This window comes from Phragmites australis, chromosome 22, assembly GCF_958298935.1.
Source record: "Phragmites australis chromosome 22, lpPhrAust1.1, whole genome shotgun sequence".
Classification (NCBI taxonomy): Eukaryota; Viridiplantae; Streptophyta; class Magnoliopsida; order Poales; family Poaceae; genus Phragmites; species Phragmites australis.
The window spans coordinates 16108186-16125461 of NC_084942.1; the positions used below are offsets into that span (position 1 = coordinate 16108186).

The window sequence follows — 17276 nt, forward strand, 5'->3', positions numbered from 1 at the left end:
ATCCCACTCAGCCTTTTGTGCCACGTCAGCCGCTACATCAGCTACCACCTCACCCTCTTTGCTTACGTGTCAGCCCAGTCAGTAGCCAATGTCGTAAATAAGGTTTTCCAATGTAAAATAATTCCAAATAATCATGATAATTGGTAATTTTGCAAATAAGCCATTGAACTTTATTGTTTTTACAAAAGAGCCCCTATCTTTTCATAGTTTGGCCACTAAACTTTTCTGTAATTATAAATAGGACCCTCTATTTTTAAAAAAGGCCTTTAATCTTTCTGTTTTAATTAAAAATAAGTCATTTTCTTTTTTAAATTAACCCCAAACTTGTTTTTACTGTATCTTTTTTAGCATAGCTCCGTTTTAAACGATTCTTGTGCTGTTAGATTAGTTTCTTCGAGCTCTACCTTTCTAGATAGGTTTTGTCTTGTTGTTCATTTATTTTGTACTCTATTCTTAGTGTGTTTTGTTTGTGTGTTTTGTCGGTAATCGTGCGATTAGACGTCAACGCCACGGATCATCTTGAGGAATGTCAAGACCAAGAGCTAGAGTTCACTGAGCAACAGCAAGGAGAAGGCAAGTGTTCTTGATCATCTTGAACCTATATTTTTAAATATTTTTGTTTTATAAAACTGCAAGCGATGTCTATCAACTTGATGGGTAGTCACATATGTTAGGGTTTACCTAGTTCTTCATTTACATTTCTTGAAGCCTAAGTGGTAGTTATTATGGATCTTTTGGGTAAAATTACTTAGCCATGCTATCGGGATATTAGGAAGTCTCATATAATTGATTAATGAACATATGCAACGATAATGATAAGCATAACATAGTAATATAGAACTTAGGACTTGGGCAAAGAGATGGTTTTGTTAATGTTGGTGGGCTTGTGGATACGTTCCAAGCATAATGATAGATTATGGATGTCCTTTAATATTTGCTACAGTTTTGGATGTCCGTTAACATTTGTATAGGTTCTGGATGTCCTTTAATAATTGATGGTTATTACTCGGTTGGATAGTCTTTGCCCAAGTGTAAATAAGTGAAACATATGTAACCTAATTAAGGATCAGTTCATGGAGCGACAACCCAAGAAATACCGTTCAAACACGAGGCCGATATGGATAAGGTTTATCATATCAGTTAGACACCTGGCTCGCATTCGTTGGGGTACCAGGACCTACTTGATGGACCATGCTTCGTAGTGATCTCTTAGTGGTACACCATTGGCGTGTGTTAAGTATCTTGCAAACACGACAATATGGATGTCACGACTCGTGGCTAAAAGTTTGACAACCTCTGCAGAGTATAAAACTGTTATAACAGTCGTGCCCGCGGTTATGGGAGGCTTGGATCCTCACATGATTAGTTGGTTATAGGTATGGTTTGGTGTTCGTTAGTTGGTTATGGTTTGCAAGGTGGTTATTCTTGGATAGTAATGGTTTGGGTTATATGGGTATAATCACTTAGTAACTTCTTAAAGCTTTTCAATCACATTATTGTTTTCTTTACTCGCATTTATGCAGATATACCTTGTGTCAGCCTATTTTTGTTATAAGCCTGTATATCATTATTTTCTTTCCCCCACTTGCGGAGTACTGCATGTGTTCACCCTTGCTATCTCTCCCAATACATATATTGCTCAGTGAAAGATTTTCAAGACTTTCAAGACAATGACCTAGAGTACTAGGAGTGTGTTCCCGGGTCGGTGCCTGTGGAGTTGCTGTGGTCAGCGATGCTTTCGCTCCGTTGACATCATTTAGAATCTATAGTTTGGTTAGTAGAGTTGTTTAGGTGAAATCTTTGCGTAAGAGTTAAACGGATGTAAATTAAAGTATTGCTTTTGTTGCTTTATCTATAGTATACTTATGTATATTAAACTTCTTAAATATACATAAATCGTATTTAGTTTTATCTTTAAAATCAGGTGTGATAATAGTGGTGGGGCTAGAGAGATAGCCTCACGGGCTCACAGCGACATCACTTCGTGAAATTAGACCATCTCCAACCATATTTCCTTCATTTCGTTCCCTTTCTGATTCATTTCCCCGTTTCCATTCCCTTTATTTTCTCTCATCTCCAATAGCTTCTCTTCGAGGAGAATCCCGAAGGGAAAGGAGAGAAAATCCCGTCTTAAAGGGAATAACCCTGGGAATCTCGTTGTGAATAAAACCATAAAGAAAAACTATTGAAACGTTGAAAGGAATGAAAATCCCTTCACGACAGAATTTTTGTCCCCGAAAGAAAACCGTTGAGCTTAGCCTTAGAACCGGGGTTTCTCATCTCAAGAAAAGAACCGGGGTTTCTCTACCTCGCCGTCGTAGCCGCCGCCAGCATGGCTCTCGCTATCCGGGCCCTCCGTCGCCGCCACCTCCCCCACCCTACCCGGCTCTCCACCTCCGCCTCGTCTCCTGACACCCGCGAGCTCCTCCGCATAGAGCGCATCCTACACAACCCCGCCGTCGCTGCCCAACCCCCGAAGCTCCAAGAACACCCACGAGCCGCCGCCGCCGCTGCCAGACTGCAGGACCTCCTTCACAGCACCGCCGGACTCACCGCTGCGGAGTCCGCCTCTCTCCTCCGCCGCCTCCCGGTTTTAGATACCCAGCCCAGCCTGGCCCTCCTCCTCCAAGAACTCTCCGGCCTGGGCCTCCCAGGCCACGAGGTCAAGGCCGCCCTGGCGTCCGACCCGGACGGGCTCCTCGCCATGGACCCCGGCGAGCCGTCCCGCCTCCTCGAGTTCCTGGCGGAGCTCCGTTGCCGGAAGGCGGTGAAAGATCAGGTCCTCGCCCACGGCGTGCTCCGCGCTGCCGTCGCCACCCGGCGGCGGGTGGGACTCCTGCACGCGCGCGGGCTCATCCGGCGGGACGCGCTGAGGGTGCTCGCCGCTGAGCCGCGGGCGTTGTTGTACTCCCCGGAGGACGTGGAGAGGAAGGTGGAGTTCTTGGTGAACACAATGGGGTTCGAGGTTGGGTGGTTGGTTCAGTACCCGGAGTTCTTGGGGGTGAACCTCGACAACTGGATCGTGCCGCGGCACAATGTGGTGGAGCACTTGAGGTTAGTAGGCGGGCTCGGGGACCCTGTCGAGATGAAGCATTATGTGAGGTTGAGTCGCCGGCGGTTCTACAACATGTTTGTGAAGCCGTACCCGGAATGCGAAAGGATATTTGGGGGGCTGGTCAGGGAGAGGGAGGAGATGGTGAGGCGGGGGCATCCGACGGGGCTCTGGAAGCTGTTTACACCTACGAGGCATGATACAACTCAGGAGGATGTGAAGAACATGAAGCTTCTTGTGGAATCACTTCGTTAGGTATGTCATGCCCCAAGGGAACACCAATTGCCTCGAATGCTCAACCGGGTTTCTGCAGTAATACACTTAAATGATCTTTTGGCTACGCTGTAGCTGTATCTAATCTCACATCATACCTCGAGCTGGTTGTGATTGAACCAAGAAGAGCTGGTTTAGAGTTCCATGGTTAAGGGAACTTGATGGTATTGCAAAACCGCACTTGTCCAATTGAGTGTGCCAACAAAATGGCAGTTGCTCTAAATGAACATGAAACACATTGGATATTCTCGAACATGTGTTGACAGGGCATTCCACCACATATCACAAGATCCATTCTTAAAGGTGTAATTTTAGTTATGATGTCTCATCATGATATGCTGATATCTGATGATTTCATTGGAGAGAAAGCATATAAGAGGTTGATGAAAGCATATTCTCTTTGAGGAACTTATGATTGTGAGAACATTCTACTGAGAGGATGTATATGTACTAACTTTCTTACAAAGTATATCAAAAGGTTATGTTGTCTGTGCATTGGGGTCTCTAGTTAGTTTAGAGACCTCTACCTGCTTTCGATTGTATAATTTGAAGTATTTTACCTCCTTATGTATTCTTGTTCAACATTAATATGAATTACTCATTTTTACATCTTGAGAAAGTAATGAACTTTATCATATTTTGCTGGAACTCTCTTTAATTCATCTTCTTCCAATGCCTACCTATTTAAATATGCCTCTCTGTGTAATATGCCTAGAATAAGCTGATGGTATGAAGAGAAAACGAGAATCATGATAGTAAAGCTTTTGGTCACTGGCCCTTTTTTCTGTAATGCTAGAACACCAGGTGTTGCCCCCTTTTCTTGTCATCTCCAATTATAAAAGGAGCCAATTTTATGCTCCCATTTATATTATTCTATTTTTACCTCTGGAACCTAGTATTTTATCTCATATTTTCTCATGAAATGTCAGTCTCATAATGTTGTAGTCCTACCCATTCCCCTCTTATATGTCCCATATTTGAATTGAATGTCTGCAGTGCAGTTGTCTGCAATACAGTTCTTTACATTGTTTAACTGATGCAATTTCAAGTCAAATGCCTTCATCCGAACTCTAATTAGTAATTATTATCCTTGAAGGAACCAAAACAGAAGTGCTGCCCTCATTAGCAGTAGAACAATGGCTCTTTCTAAAACTAACCTATATCTTTCCAGTTGTGAGCTTGATATCCACCAATCTGCGTGTCTGAGTCCGAGACTTCTTGATCGTAGCCATGTCTTTTTGGGCTTTATCTGTTGATCTTCCATCAGTGAAATCTGATGATAATCAAGCGCTGTAATGCTGGAACTTGGAACGTTAGCTAAGATTGGTGCTAGTCCTACTGGTTAGGTTACAATTTTGACTTCTAATCGTGGCTTACCTCTGAATTTGTACAATGTACTTAAAGAAAGTTGATATAGGAGGCCAATTTTTCGTCTGAAGTTTTAACATAATCAAACTGAAATGTTTAGGCAGAATAGCAGATGCCAGGATGTATGAAGTTATGCTTTTATCTTAAAAGGAGGTCATTGGTCACATCATAGAGACTTTGCCCTTATTTCTTCCCTCTTCTTTTTCCTTTTTCTTTACTTAAGCTACTGTTATTTTGTAATTTTGTGTAACAGAGTTTGCATTTAGTCCACCTGTGTGTTTACACATCATAATTCTTTCTCTTTCACATTATTCTTTTTGGAGAAAATGCCAGGTTGGCATTTTCCATTTCGCATGGGCATTGAATGCTAATACAGTAGAGGTGTTTCTAAGTGCTTTGAAAATGTGGAAAATGCTGCACATGCCTCAGAAATTATTTGAATTGCAAATGCTGTCCTGTATGTCTATATCAGTGGAGAGTGTTTACTATCTTTTATGCCCAGTAGCATACGAGCGTACCAGTGCTATTTTGATATTTTTTAGGTTGTTAATATTTTTTTCAGTTTGCACGTGGAAATTAATGTTTCTTTGACTTTGGACATGACAAGATGTTTAGTTATATACTCAAATTTAAGATGTTAGTGGGTCTTTTTCATTGTCAATGTCCTGTTGTTTTTGAGATTTTGATTAGGTACAGTTTACTGTTCCAGATGAAACATTAGCTTTCCAATAAGAAAAGGATAGGACATTAGCTTGTTGCAGCAATTAGTCGGTACAAGGACTAACTTTACCTTAAGGTTGCAGCCGACATCCCCACACTGCCGAAATAAATCTCCACTATGTCGTAAAACAATGAATTGCGGAGTACACCTCCTTTCTTTCTTCTCCTGTTCAAATGTCTTCTGTTTCCAATGAAGCTCAATGCCTTCTCATTATATTTTCTTTTCTTTTCTTGGAGAGGAGGTCTTTTTATTTCTCTACCAATACTAATTGTTATTGTCCAGTCTTCAGTCTTGCTATATCCCTTTGCAAGATATATAGTCTTGGATCTCCCTTTTTCCTATATGTTTTCCCATGCTACTTGATTTCAACGCTTTCTGTTTCCTTGTTAGCGAAAATCATGGACTTCCTGCTAGCAAGTAGGAAGAAAATGTAGTCACTGAAATAAAATTTTCACTGCACACATAAACATAGTTACTTTAAAATATGATTTGTCTGTTTCTTGCTTTTATCTTTTAAATCTCTGTTACTTCACTGGAAAGGGAAGAGCTCCCTTGCAACTGTCATAGGTGTGATGTGATAGTGGTATGCAGCATTTTATTGCCTAAGTTGAAAAATGCCTGCTTACTTCACTTGCAAGAAAATTTCTCCTGCACTTCAAAAGTTAAGAGAAAGGGTTGGACTTTTGATCGATGGGTTACACATCATTGTGGACAATGCTTCACCAACATTTTTTTTTCAACGACGAGCTGCTATAAAAAGAACACAAAATTCACTATCTTACAATAACATCGTACAAATTAGAGAAATAATTATATCTGCACAAGTGAAGGTGGATGGGGATAAAGAAATCATCTCCACTGTATATAGTCATAGTGCTTTTGGTCTTATGCTGTCCCTTAAACGTATCAAGTACCGAGCCTTTTGCATGATGATCTTCTTAAGCTCCATTTTTGTTCCATTCTTGATACAGATTTTTTCCCCTTATTGTTGTTTATGTGCGGACTTGATTTACCATGCAATAGGCCTGAGAGTGCCGCAAGGAAGTAAAGCAACTCCAACCTCAGATGCAAAAACTCAGGTGATTTAGTTTCTTTGCTGTTTGAGCTTTTATCACCTTCTCTCCAGTTTTTTGCTCAATGTATTCAAAAGATGCTAGCTTATGTACTTGTTCTTCTGTTGTTTTTATTTTGTACTAACTTAGTTTGCAGTATTTACATATTGCTCATCTTGTCTTTGAATTGCCAATACAAGAGTCATACTTGTGTGATTTGGTAGATCATATATGCACCAGATTGGAACCGACCACATTGACATACAGAAACCACATCTTTTTCATACTGCTTTATCTGGAGAACACCACTGACTTGAAACCTTTGAAACATTCAGACTATCCATCTTGAGGAATCTGAATTTGTTCAGACTGGAAGTATGGGATTCGTGCTCAACGACTATCCTGCTTATGGCGCGAACAGCCGCCACTCATCATACCCTGGGGGCACCAGATGAATGGAAAAACAGAAGAAACCAGAGCCGATTAACGTTGCTAAGTAATTTTCTTCAGAAATGCATATTATGACGTTCACTACCATATGGGAGCTTAATAGATGGCATCAGATGAGTGCCAGTTGTCGTGGCATGCGTGTAACAAAAATCATTCAAGTTTTTTTTAATATGTATACTTAGCTGGTGCAAACATATCAATTTTAGTGAGCTAATAATATACCAAGATGCAGATGATTTTTTTGTCTAATTTATGAATCAGTGACCAAGTATGTAAGGCAAAATCCTTGCCAAAAATTGGCCATTGACGCAAACATATCGATTCCAACCTTTGGTTCTCGCTTGTAATCTTGTAACAGTCGTTGCTTTACTTCCTGTTACCACAAAGGCACAAAAAAGTAATAAACTAACACATATAATTGGTCATTGGTACCTTCTTCCTCTTTTCTTTTCTTTCTTTTTTTTTTAAAGAAAATGGCCTGGTATCTGTTATGGTAGAGCTTCTCGCACATTGTTCCACGATGATCGGGGTTCCGCGACAGTGTCTTGTGTCACCCTTTAAAGTTTGAGGTCCAAACTCGTAGTATGTTAGGAGAAACAAAAAGATAAATTGGCTGTGAATATACCTGGCCTTTCCTTTTTTTAATAATATGTTTGGCAGAGTTCTAACTTTAATAATCTTTGAAGTTGATCGTTCCTAGCTTTAAAAATTTATGTAGCTAAAGTTATGGTTACATCGAGAATATTTAGATGATTTATTTTATTTTTATTTTAGTCTAAACATAGAGATTTAAACTACTTTATATTAACTTATAAACTCAAGATCTAATGTAAAACTAGGAGTTGAAGTTATGCCAAACAAGATCTTAACCTCCCGTTTTAGTTTTTCATTTGTTAGGAACATCTCATTTTCGTTACTCTCCGTACGGAATGAATTTGGATCCAAAATTTTGCCATACAAACAGATTAGTTTTAGTAATAATCTACTATTTTTCATACTAATTTGATATGCAAACCGTAAGTTTAAACATATGTGCACCATGGTGCTTGTGCACCAGATACCTTCCCAACTAAAATCGATAAAGCTATAGTTTGCAAGACCAAATGCAACAAACTGGAATAAAACCTTGAGCAAAAAATTTGTGTGACCAATGACCTAATGCAATAATTTCCATTTCAGTTCGCTACCTTCATCTATGTAATTTGTTTGTGAGATTAAATGAATAAACAAATATTAAAACATACATATAAGAAGATTATATTAACATAAACGATTAATCATTTTACATAAACTAAATCTATGTAATTGCTGAACCACAATGCGATTTGACCTAGTTGCTCCTTGGAAACGTGACTTGCTGACATGGCCACACTAGTCATGCCTAGGTGAAGCTATTGTGTCCACTACGCCACGGAGCTAGTCACCTGACAGAACTGCTTTTATGCGGCCTAGGGTGTGCTTTGGACTGGTCTTCGTCTAATTTTCCTAGCTTAGTGCTAACAGGTTTCAATAAGAATAAAAATAATAGATATAATAATATCAAATATAAACTTAAATTATGGAGTTGAGGATACACGATCGTCGCCGAATGAATATGCTAGGATCGATATCATAGTTTGATTTTAGATAGGATAAAAAAGAAGAAAATTATTTGTTAATTTTTTTCTATTTTTTATTTGTTTTTATTAGTAAAAAATATTCTATATTTGTAGCTGGTAACAAGATAGAAAAACTAGAAAACGAGGATAGATGATAAAAATAAATAAATTATTTAAATTTTAGAGGTTTTTATATTGGATAGAAGGAGAATAGGAGAAGAGGTAATACGAGAATCATCTTGTGTTTTATACTACCTCTGTTTTACTATATCAATTTTGACTTTGTATTTTTTCTATGAAAAAATTATAGATGTTTAAAACATTTGTATTATTAGATTTATCGTGAAATCTATTTCATTAGTATTGTATATTTTTAAGTATTCGTATTTTTTTAAAAAAATACAAGATCGAAATCACTATAGTAAAAATTAGTGGCGAGTAAACGAAAACAAAATTAATATAATAAAGATTTTGGAAAGCTCCTGGACTGATTCACGTTTTGGTATAGCCATCCTAGTCTATTTCTGAAAAAAAAACCCAACCCCTTCGGTTTTACATTTTATGATTTACCCTGGTTATACTTTTTGAGTTTTTACCACCACTATATAAATATCATATCAACTGAGAATATAAAATTAATATTACTATATTCTTTAATCATACTTTCAACAATACTTTCATAGTATATGAATATATATATCTTTTTTATTCGAAATAACATATTTTTATATAACTTGCTTAGTCCAAGTGTCACATTTGAGACTGCATAAAATATACGAAACGATTTACATTTGGAATCTAAGAAGATGAAAAAACTATCAATTTATGTAAAATGGTTTAAAATAATTTTTTCTTTTTAATTTTAAATTTTCGTAAGAGGACTGATCTGGATTCTCTGTAGGTGCAACTAGCAACTGTAGAGAGCTACAGTAAAATGCATAAATCCTTTCCAACCAATGGATCAGATCGGATGCTATAGTAACCGATAAACAGTAGAAACGCCTCTATAATGTACCGGAATATTGTTGGTACAGTACTTTTAGCTACAGTACCACTATAAATCACTGTTCATCGATCGTATTTACTGGTTTATATGCTACAGTAAAGTACATTAACTGTTTTATATACTACAGTAAAATACATTAACTTCTCCACTGCAGAGGTTCGGGGTCCAAGAGGACCCACTCATCAGTCTTTTACCTCGGTACCCACCCGCTCCTGGCCCCACGTACAGAGCAGGGAAAGGGAGGATCGTCTCCAACGCATCGCCGCCGGGCACAACGCCGCGGGTGACCCCTCCTGTCTCTCTCTCTCTCTCCCCCCGTCTGCCGCCGGATCGGATCCTCCACCGCCGCTCCTCTCTGGGGCTAGTGGGGGCGGAGATCCGTCCAGGCGAGGTCTGTTCTGGTCTGGTCCCCTCTCGTGCTGGTTAGTAATCCTCGCTTGCTCGCATGGATTCCCTTCAGATTCAGTTAGTCGTGGGGTTTAGTTCTGTGCTCAAATCAAGCCCGAATCTGTACTTCTTTGTCGCCATTTCAGATTTAGTTAGTTGCGGGTTTGTGTGCTGCGTTGCGTTACCCTACTGATGTGATCTAGTCCACGATTCGATTAGGATGTGAAGTCTGCCTGGCCGTGAAGATGTTGTGTTGAAATGTTTTTCGTTTTGCTATGCTCTTTTGGTATTGGTTTGCTCCTTAGGTTTGATAATGTGACGTGGAGATGCAAATTAGCAGACCAAGTTTAGATCTTGTCTCTTTACGCTTCTGCTGTTATATGCTCTGCAGGAATTTGAGCAGTTGTATCAATGAATTTCCTCTACCGTACCGCGCAGCCTGCGGCACCCGAGCTGCCACGAATTCCAGAGCAAGATCACCACAAGGATGCCTTGCAAAAGCCATCTACGACACTGGAGGGTCTCATCGCTGAAGATCCGTACCAGCCCTCATCCGCCCGCAGCGAAGACGGAGCGGCTAATAATGGACCTGGGGATATCGGTGGGGATCCTGCATCTCTAGATTCGAAAAGTTCGATCCTGCCGGGGACACATACTGATGTTGTGGAAGATGATGGATGGATTACAGTTCCATACAGTTGGTGCCTTTAACTTTCTCATCTAATTTTTGTGATATCAGAAAGGCAAAATTTCCTATTTACCACTATTTCAACACTGGTTTGCAAACATATCAGAAATACATTGATGTTTTTCCCCCCATCTGACATCGCTTATCATTCATCAAATAGATGATCACCATGTTGCCTTATTTGCTTCCTTGATCTGCATAAGTGAGGTTAATTGAAGCTTTCATTGTGATACAACTTCTTTCTTTACCACAAACTTGTTGACAATAACTTGTTTTTAGTGTGAAAGAGTCAGTCCAAGAGTTACCTGCTAAACATTTTAAGCCCAATGATTTGTTTTCCTTTTGTAGTGTCGACAGTTATTACTTTTATTTTGTTACTATTACTAGTCCCTTTCTTATCATTATTGTTTTCACATCATCTTTTTAGTTGGATCTTGTGGGTTTCATCTCTAGCCTACCCCAACTTGCTTGGGACAAAGGCTGTTGTTTTTTGTTGTTTGTAGTGTTGCCAGTGGCTTCTTCACGCTATTGAAAGCATTTTTTATATCTCTGCTGGTTAGTAACATCTACAAATTTGCTTACAGAAGCGCTTCCTGAAAATTGGAATGATGTTTCAGAAATGGCAGAGTTGCAGCATCTGGATCGCTCCTTCCTTTTTCCTGGTAAATGCATTTTGCCTGACACTTAAGTTGTGAGGTCTGGCGCAATTGCATCTTGCCTGTTACCTATTTTCTGGAATTGACTTGATTCAGTTTTCAGGCGAGCAGGTTCATATACTGGCATGCCTGTCAGCTTCTAAGCAAGATATACAGGTTATATCCCCTTTCAGAGTTGCTGCATTGATGTCTAAGAATGGAAATTCTTTGGAACACTGCACAAATAAATCTGGTCCTGTCAGTTCAAATGGCCATGATAATGGAACAAGTGGAAAAAATTGCTGTCAGGATATGGAGAATAATAGGCAGAGTGTTGAACTCAATGGTCAAGCGGCTCCTTCGAAACATGGTATTTTGGAGACTCAGTCTCTCCTTCAAAGGGAAGATCATAAACAGCAAATAGAACATATTTTGCGAAGATTCAGAGAATCCAATTTTTTTGTAAGGATTGCGGAGTCGGATGAACCTCTCTGGTCCAAGAAAAGAGTATCTGCAAGTAAGATGCTAGACGGATGGCATTATTCAGATAGCCAGGGAAATAATAAGGCATCAAGGAATACTGTCTATAATACCATTTCTGATAAAGGGATTTTCGATGGTACCACATCTGGAGGAGTTGCTCGAGATACTGTGAAGTGCTATCCTCTGCAGAATGGAGACATAGTGGTATGTTTTTAAGCGTCCTGTACTCCTGTTTAGTTGCTGTGTAACATTAAATACTACAACATCTTGTACTGAATGACCACTGGATGTTGATTGGTGCTGCATAAATATTTGCAACTTGAATCTAAGCTTAGCCAAGCATCAGGCATCTACCTGGAAATTGACTCAGATCTGCTGCTACCCCCAATACAATGTGCATTGTTAGTTGTGCAAGTAAATTTAGATTTTGTAGACTTATCCTTTTTGCTTTTTTAGGAAACATTCCTCTAAATGCTCTTACTAAATGCTGGTGGATATAAAAGCTTCCCACTTAAGAAGGGCAAACATGTAGAATTAATCATTTCCTTGTTCTGTGAAGTGTGAACCCAGTGATAAAGTGGCATCTATTTTGAACCGGAAATAACACCTTGTTGCATCAGTTTTAACAACATGGCAACACTGACAAGTTATCTTCATTTCATTTACCTTTTATCACTTGTACTAATGAGTTGTGTCCTGAAATTTGCTAAGTTACATTCCATTGCCTTCCATAAATTAATTACATTTTGAGAAAATCTATGCAAATACTTTGTGCACATACACTAATTTATTAGTTACAGAAAAACAAGCACGACTTTTTAAAAAACAATCATGTATAAGAAGTTTACTGTGCTACCACTAAGCTATGCACACATGTATTTTATTGTGTAATTCTGGTTGGTTTAAATGCATGCTGATTCAACAAACCTTCTCTGTTGGAAGGATGCAGGTTGTTTTGCAAGTGAATGTAGGTGTTAACAAATTGGAAGATCCAGTGCTTGAAGTTCTTCAGTTTGAGAAATGTATATCAAGCAATTACATGCCTCAGTATCTTGTGGATGAACTTTCTGATAGTAATGATGATCCATGTCGGGAGCTTCTTAGTTGGTTGCTCCCTTTGGATCGCACATTACCACCTCGTTCCTTATCACCCCCCACTCTCAATCCAAGTGTATCACACAAGCAGTCTTATTCTGCTCCTGGGTCTCAAATATTTAACTTCCGAAGCTACTCCATGCCTTCATCCTCCTCTGTTCAGCCACCCAACAGCATAAGACCACCGCCAATATCTGAAAGTCAAGAATTTATGCCCGAAAATCCTGCAAAAACCCCTGATACTATAAATGATGGGCAACTTTCATTTAGAGGAGTTCCTTTGGAACCTGAACGATATTCTGTACGTTGTGGTCTAGAAGGGGTGTATCTACCGGGAAAAAGATGGCGGAGAAAAGTTGAAATCATTCAACCAATTGAGGTTCATTCTTTTGCTGCAAAATGTACTGTGGAAAATCTTCTGTGTGTTATAGTAAAGGTTCGACAAATATATCTAAGTGTTCATTTATTTTTCACCTTTTAAAATAAGCTTTCGAAGCTAATGCTTATATCGTCAATTTCTGTTGTAGAACATTGCTCCAGCTCATGCAAAAGATATAGTTGTATTCATTGATGCTATTACTATCGTATTTGAGGAGGCATCCAAAGGAGGTGCTCCTTTGTCACTACCAATTGCCAGTATTGAGGTTGGGCATGGTCACAGTTTACCAAATCTTGCACTTAGGTATATGCATCTTTTCTCATTGATTCTTCTCAAGATCTACATGTGCAGCTTTATGAAAGTTGAAGGACAACATGATTTCAGCAATAAGAAACTTATTTCCCTTTGAATTTGCCAAACCTGGAAGCTTAAGATGCAAAACAAATAAATTTTCGCAACATGTTTTTGGGTATCACAATTCATATATCTTCCTTAAATCTCCAGTTTCATATATTCAATAACTCAAAAGTTGACTTTGTATGGTCTAGAGTCTTGGTTTCTTCAATCCTGGAGTGAATCAAGTTCCACAGTTCTTTTTCTTTCCCAGATTCAGTTTAGTGTATTGTTCCCATAATAAATATGGAAAGAATGTGAGCATTGTTTAAAGGACCATGCATTATTTGTTACCTTTCTAGGAGTGGCGAGGAGCACTCTTTTATTCTCAAGCCAGCAACTATGTCCTCAAGGGATCGAAGAACCAACAGTGATGCACCTATGGCTTTGTCACTCCCAACGATGACTGGAGCTACTTTAAATACTCATACGCCAAGGGTTGCTGAGCCTTATGTTGCTCCTAGTGACCAGTATGCTGTACTTGTATCTTATCGCTGCAATTACTCAGGTAAACTGTTGATAAAACAGAATAGATTCATCAAAACAAGTATTGAGTTAGCATTTCTGATTTGCAACCCTTTTGTCTCTGTAGAATCGAAACTTTTTTTCAAGCAGGCCACAAGTTGGCAACCCTGTGCGGCTAGTGATCTTATGATCTCTGTGTCATCTGAACTGTCTTTACGAAATCCTAGTCTGAGCGCTCGAGTTCCTCAACTCCCTGTGCAGGTTATTTCAGTACTAATTGTTATGCAAAATCTTCATGTATCACTTTGACAGTAATATATCATTGCCTTCCAGGTATTAACCCTCGAAGCTACGAATATGACATCCGAAAACCTTACGTTAACTGTCCTCGCTTCAGAAGCATCTGGTTCTTCTTCAGTTGTATCCTTGAACTCAGCTCCAACCACACCAAATAACCCTTATGATGGTCTTAATGAGTCAGCAAAAAAATCTGGTTTGGGTAAACATCGAATTGGCTTTCGAAGATTGAATTCTGTCCTAGCTGGGTCTCCAAAAGAAAGTGACAGTGGAGGAAATAGAATGAGTACTGCTTCAGGCTGTACTCATCTGTGGTTGCAGAGTGCAGTGCCCCTGGGGTATTAACCCTTGCTTGTTTTTCTTTCCTTAAATGTGTCACAACTCGCGTCTGAGGTACATATATTTCAAAACACTGGAGAATAACATTTTGTTGTGGTGGATGTGGCTAACAGGTGTGTACCGGCACGTTCAAGCACCACTGTCAAACTTGAGCTACTTCCATTAACAGATGGCATCATTACACTTGATACACTTCAAATAACTGCAAAGGAGAGAGGTAACTTTTTTCATGATAGAAAAAAAAATCAAAATTGCAAAAAAGTGCTATTTAGCAGCTAAATGTAGAATGCCAAATTGCTAACACAATAAGTGCTACTTTAGCAGGTAGATATTATACTTGTCAATTTTAAGAAGGAAATATGTTATTCTGTTTACTACCTGTCAGAAAGTGAGGATTAGCTAAATCTTCGTCACTCAAAGTGAATTGGAAGTGCTATCTTAGTGGATTCAGACTACCAAAAATCTTAAATCCATTCGATATTTCTCGTCACTCAAAGTGAATTGGAAGTGCTATCTTAGTGGATTCAGACTACCAAAAATCTTAAATCCATTCGATATTTCTCTGTTGAGTCATATATATTTTAATTTTTAAGCCTTGAGAAGTGACTGTTGCCCTACAGGCCTTACATACATACCGGAGCGGTCCTTGGAGATACATGCTACTTCTGGCATTTCAACAGGAAGGTCATAGGGTAGGAGAGAACCAAGTGCTGTATGATTCTGTATATTGTGGTCTGGGACAACCCCTTCAAAGAGCGTGAGACTACTGGGCCAAGTATGTTCTTGGGTCATTTGTATCGGATTTGGACATAGACGCTCGTACAGCACAATCTCGGAGCCAAAATAACACCAGTATATCAGGAGAATGGTCGCTGCTGTTGGTGAAGAAACAAACAAAATACTTTTGTGTATCATAATTAGGTTCTCATAACCATTCATAGGTGGCCCCCTGAGCTACACAGGCTTATGAAACTTGTAATGTTGTGTTCCATAGTTTTGATTACTATTTTTGTGGTGCTCATTTTTTGTTGCGTGTAAAACCTTTTCTTTGATTTCTTATTGTCGGGCAGATTTATCATGTGTGGGCTCTTACCAAAATGTACTGTAAAGGGTTAAACATGTTGATACCTTGTTCATTTCCATAGTAACTCTAGTCAATTAATCATGGTTGCTGATCTCTGCCTGTGCTTTTGTTAAATTGCTAGTCCAGTTTCGCAACAGTTGTCTAAACCTCGTGTCTAGATAAGAAAAGTGTTAAATGTCATTTGACTTTCCATGACCACTTGCTCCTATTGAATAAACATGTTGAAACTCAACCTCTTTAGTGTGGCACACCACGGTTGTGGGAATGGATCAAACAACTGCGACAACATTTGTCTATGAACTAAATATTCCCAGAATTCTTCGTTGAAAAAATCATGATTTCGCAGCTAAGTGTTTTGGAGAATTTTTTTGCATTATTTAGGCTGAACCATTGAAGGTAAAGCTCCCAAACATGACCTAGATTTGCAATGGAAATTCTGAATTCTTTAGCACTACTGGTTTGGACACGTAGAAATAGCTTAGTATCTGTTGCAGTTGATCTCTTTAGTGTATAACCGCCCATGGCAGTTGTGGTCATGTCGCCTGTGGGGGAGGGATGCCTCTCCAATAGACACTCCTACAACATGTATAAATGTACACTGTGTCAATCAATGAAATAATACGAACTCCCTTCCATCTATTCTATTCTACTGTCTCAAAGGAGTTCTAACATATTATCAGGCACTCGCTCGATCCACTGCTCATCGGCCAACTAAGGAATAATAGAGAAGGACGAACAACGCCATCGCACAAAGGAAGGAAGGAACAGCAGAGCACTCATCCCACGGTAAGCAGAGATGGAGCCCTCACCTTTAACAACCGGAGATGTTCTTCGCTCCCTGATGGCTCTAGAGGCTTCAATCCTATGTATCATTCGTCCCCCGTTGCCACTTTGTTGCACACGTCGCCGCTGGAATCATCGTCGTTGTCGTCGTGCACCCCTAGCGCACCTCCTCAGTTGTCATAGCCGGTCTCCTCTGTACAGGCCAGCCAGGATCTTCTGCACCGCCCTACGCGATGCCCATCGGTCAGCCCTTCGGGCTATGCCTCCACAGGCGACGACATCTGATCCCATAAACGCGGCAGACCTACCCTCGGCGCTGTGCTGCCCAATCCATGGGTATGCCTGCTGCTCGATGCACGAATTGGTGGCACTGCGAGCACCATTCAGTGTTGTTGCTCCATGGCGTGCGCCATCGGCACCCTCCTCGCCAACGCCAACGGAGGTTTTCCCTTTTGGTGCCATTGGCCCGATTACAAATCTGGCGGCCTTCACCTTCAGTGTCGACCTGACCCATAGCACGACGGCAATTCAGGACTACGCGACCGCACTATGAGAAACCGTTCAAATAGTATTCTAATTAATCATCAGGAGGATCATTATTTATAATCACAACCTCAATGATTAACCAGAATATCATCCCGGTAGTCCTGACACGTGTTTTATACCCAAGATCGAAACACATGCCTTTCCAACATGTACATCACAACATAGCTTAAGAAAGAGCGAGT

At 39.7% G+C, this 17276-nt stretch overlaps 2 protein-coding genes across 5 annotated transcripts; both read left to right on the forward strand.

The window, feature by feature from the left end:
• The first annotated feature begins 2266 nt into the window (after positions 1–2266).
• LOC133905522 (transcription termination factor MTERF15, mitochondrial-like) lies at positions 2267–7341 on the forward strand. Of its 2 annotated transcripts, none has more exons than XM_062347334.1 (3): positions 2267–3307; positions 6386–6493; positions 6802–7341. In XM_062347334.1, the coding sequence occupies exon 1, from the start codon at positions 2333–2335 to the stop codon at positions 3305–3307; it is 975 nt and encodes a 324-aa protein (XP_062203318.1). In that variant the 5' UTR covers positions 2267–2332; the 3' UTR covers positions 6386–6493; positions 6802–7341. The 2 variants fall into 2 exon arrangements, with proteins under 2 accessions (XP_062203318.1, XP_062203317.1); XM_062347333.1 differs by having other exon boundaries at positions 6438–6493.
• A 2382-nt stretch (positions 7342–9723) lies between these two features.
• Positions 9724–15858, forward strand: LOC133904721 (uncharacterized). Of its 3 annotated transcripts, none has more exons than XM_062346224.1 (11): positions 9724–9803; positions 10299–10604; positions 11180–11257; positions 11355–11917; positions 12663–13244; positions 13336–13490; positions 13883–14088; positions 14173–14306; positions 14379–14680; positions 14795–14898; positions 15302–15858. In XM_062346224.1, the coding sequence occupies exons 2-11, from the start codon at positions 10319–10321 to the stop codon at positions 15370–15372; spliced, it is 2481 nt and encodes an 826-aa protein (XP_062202208.1). In that variant the 5' UTR covers positions 9724–9803; positions 10299–10318; the 3' UTR covers positions 15373–15858. The 3 variants fall into 3 exon arrangements, with proteins under 3 accessions (XP_062202208.1, XP_062202207.1, XP_062202209.1); XM_062346223.1 differs by having other exon boundaries at positions 9727–9942; XM_062346225.1 differs by lacking the exons at positions 9724–9803; positions 10299–10604 and adding an exon at positions 10632–10650.
• Positions 15859–17276: the final 1418 nt, after the last annotated feature.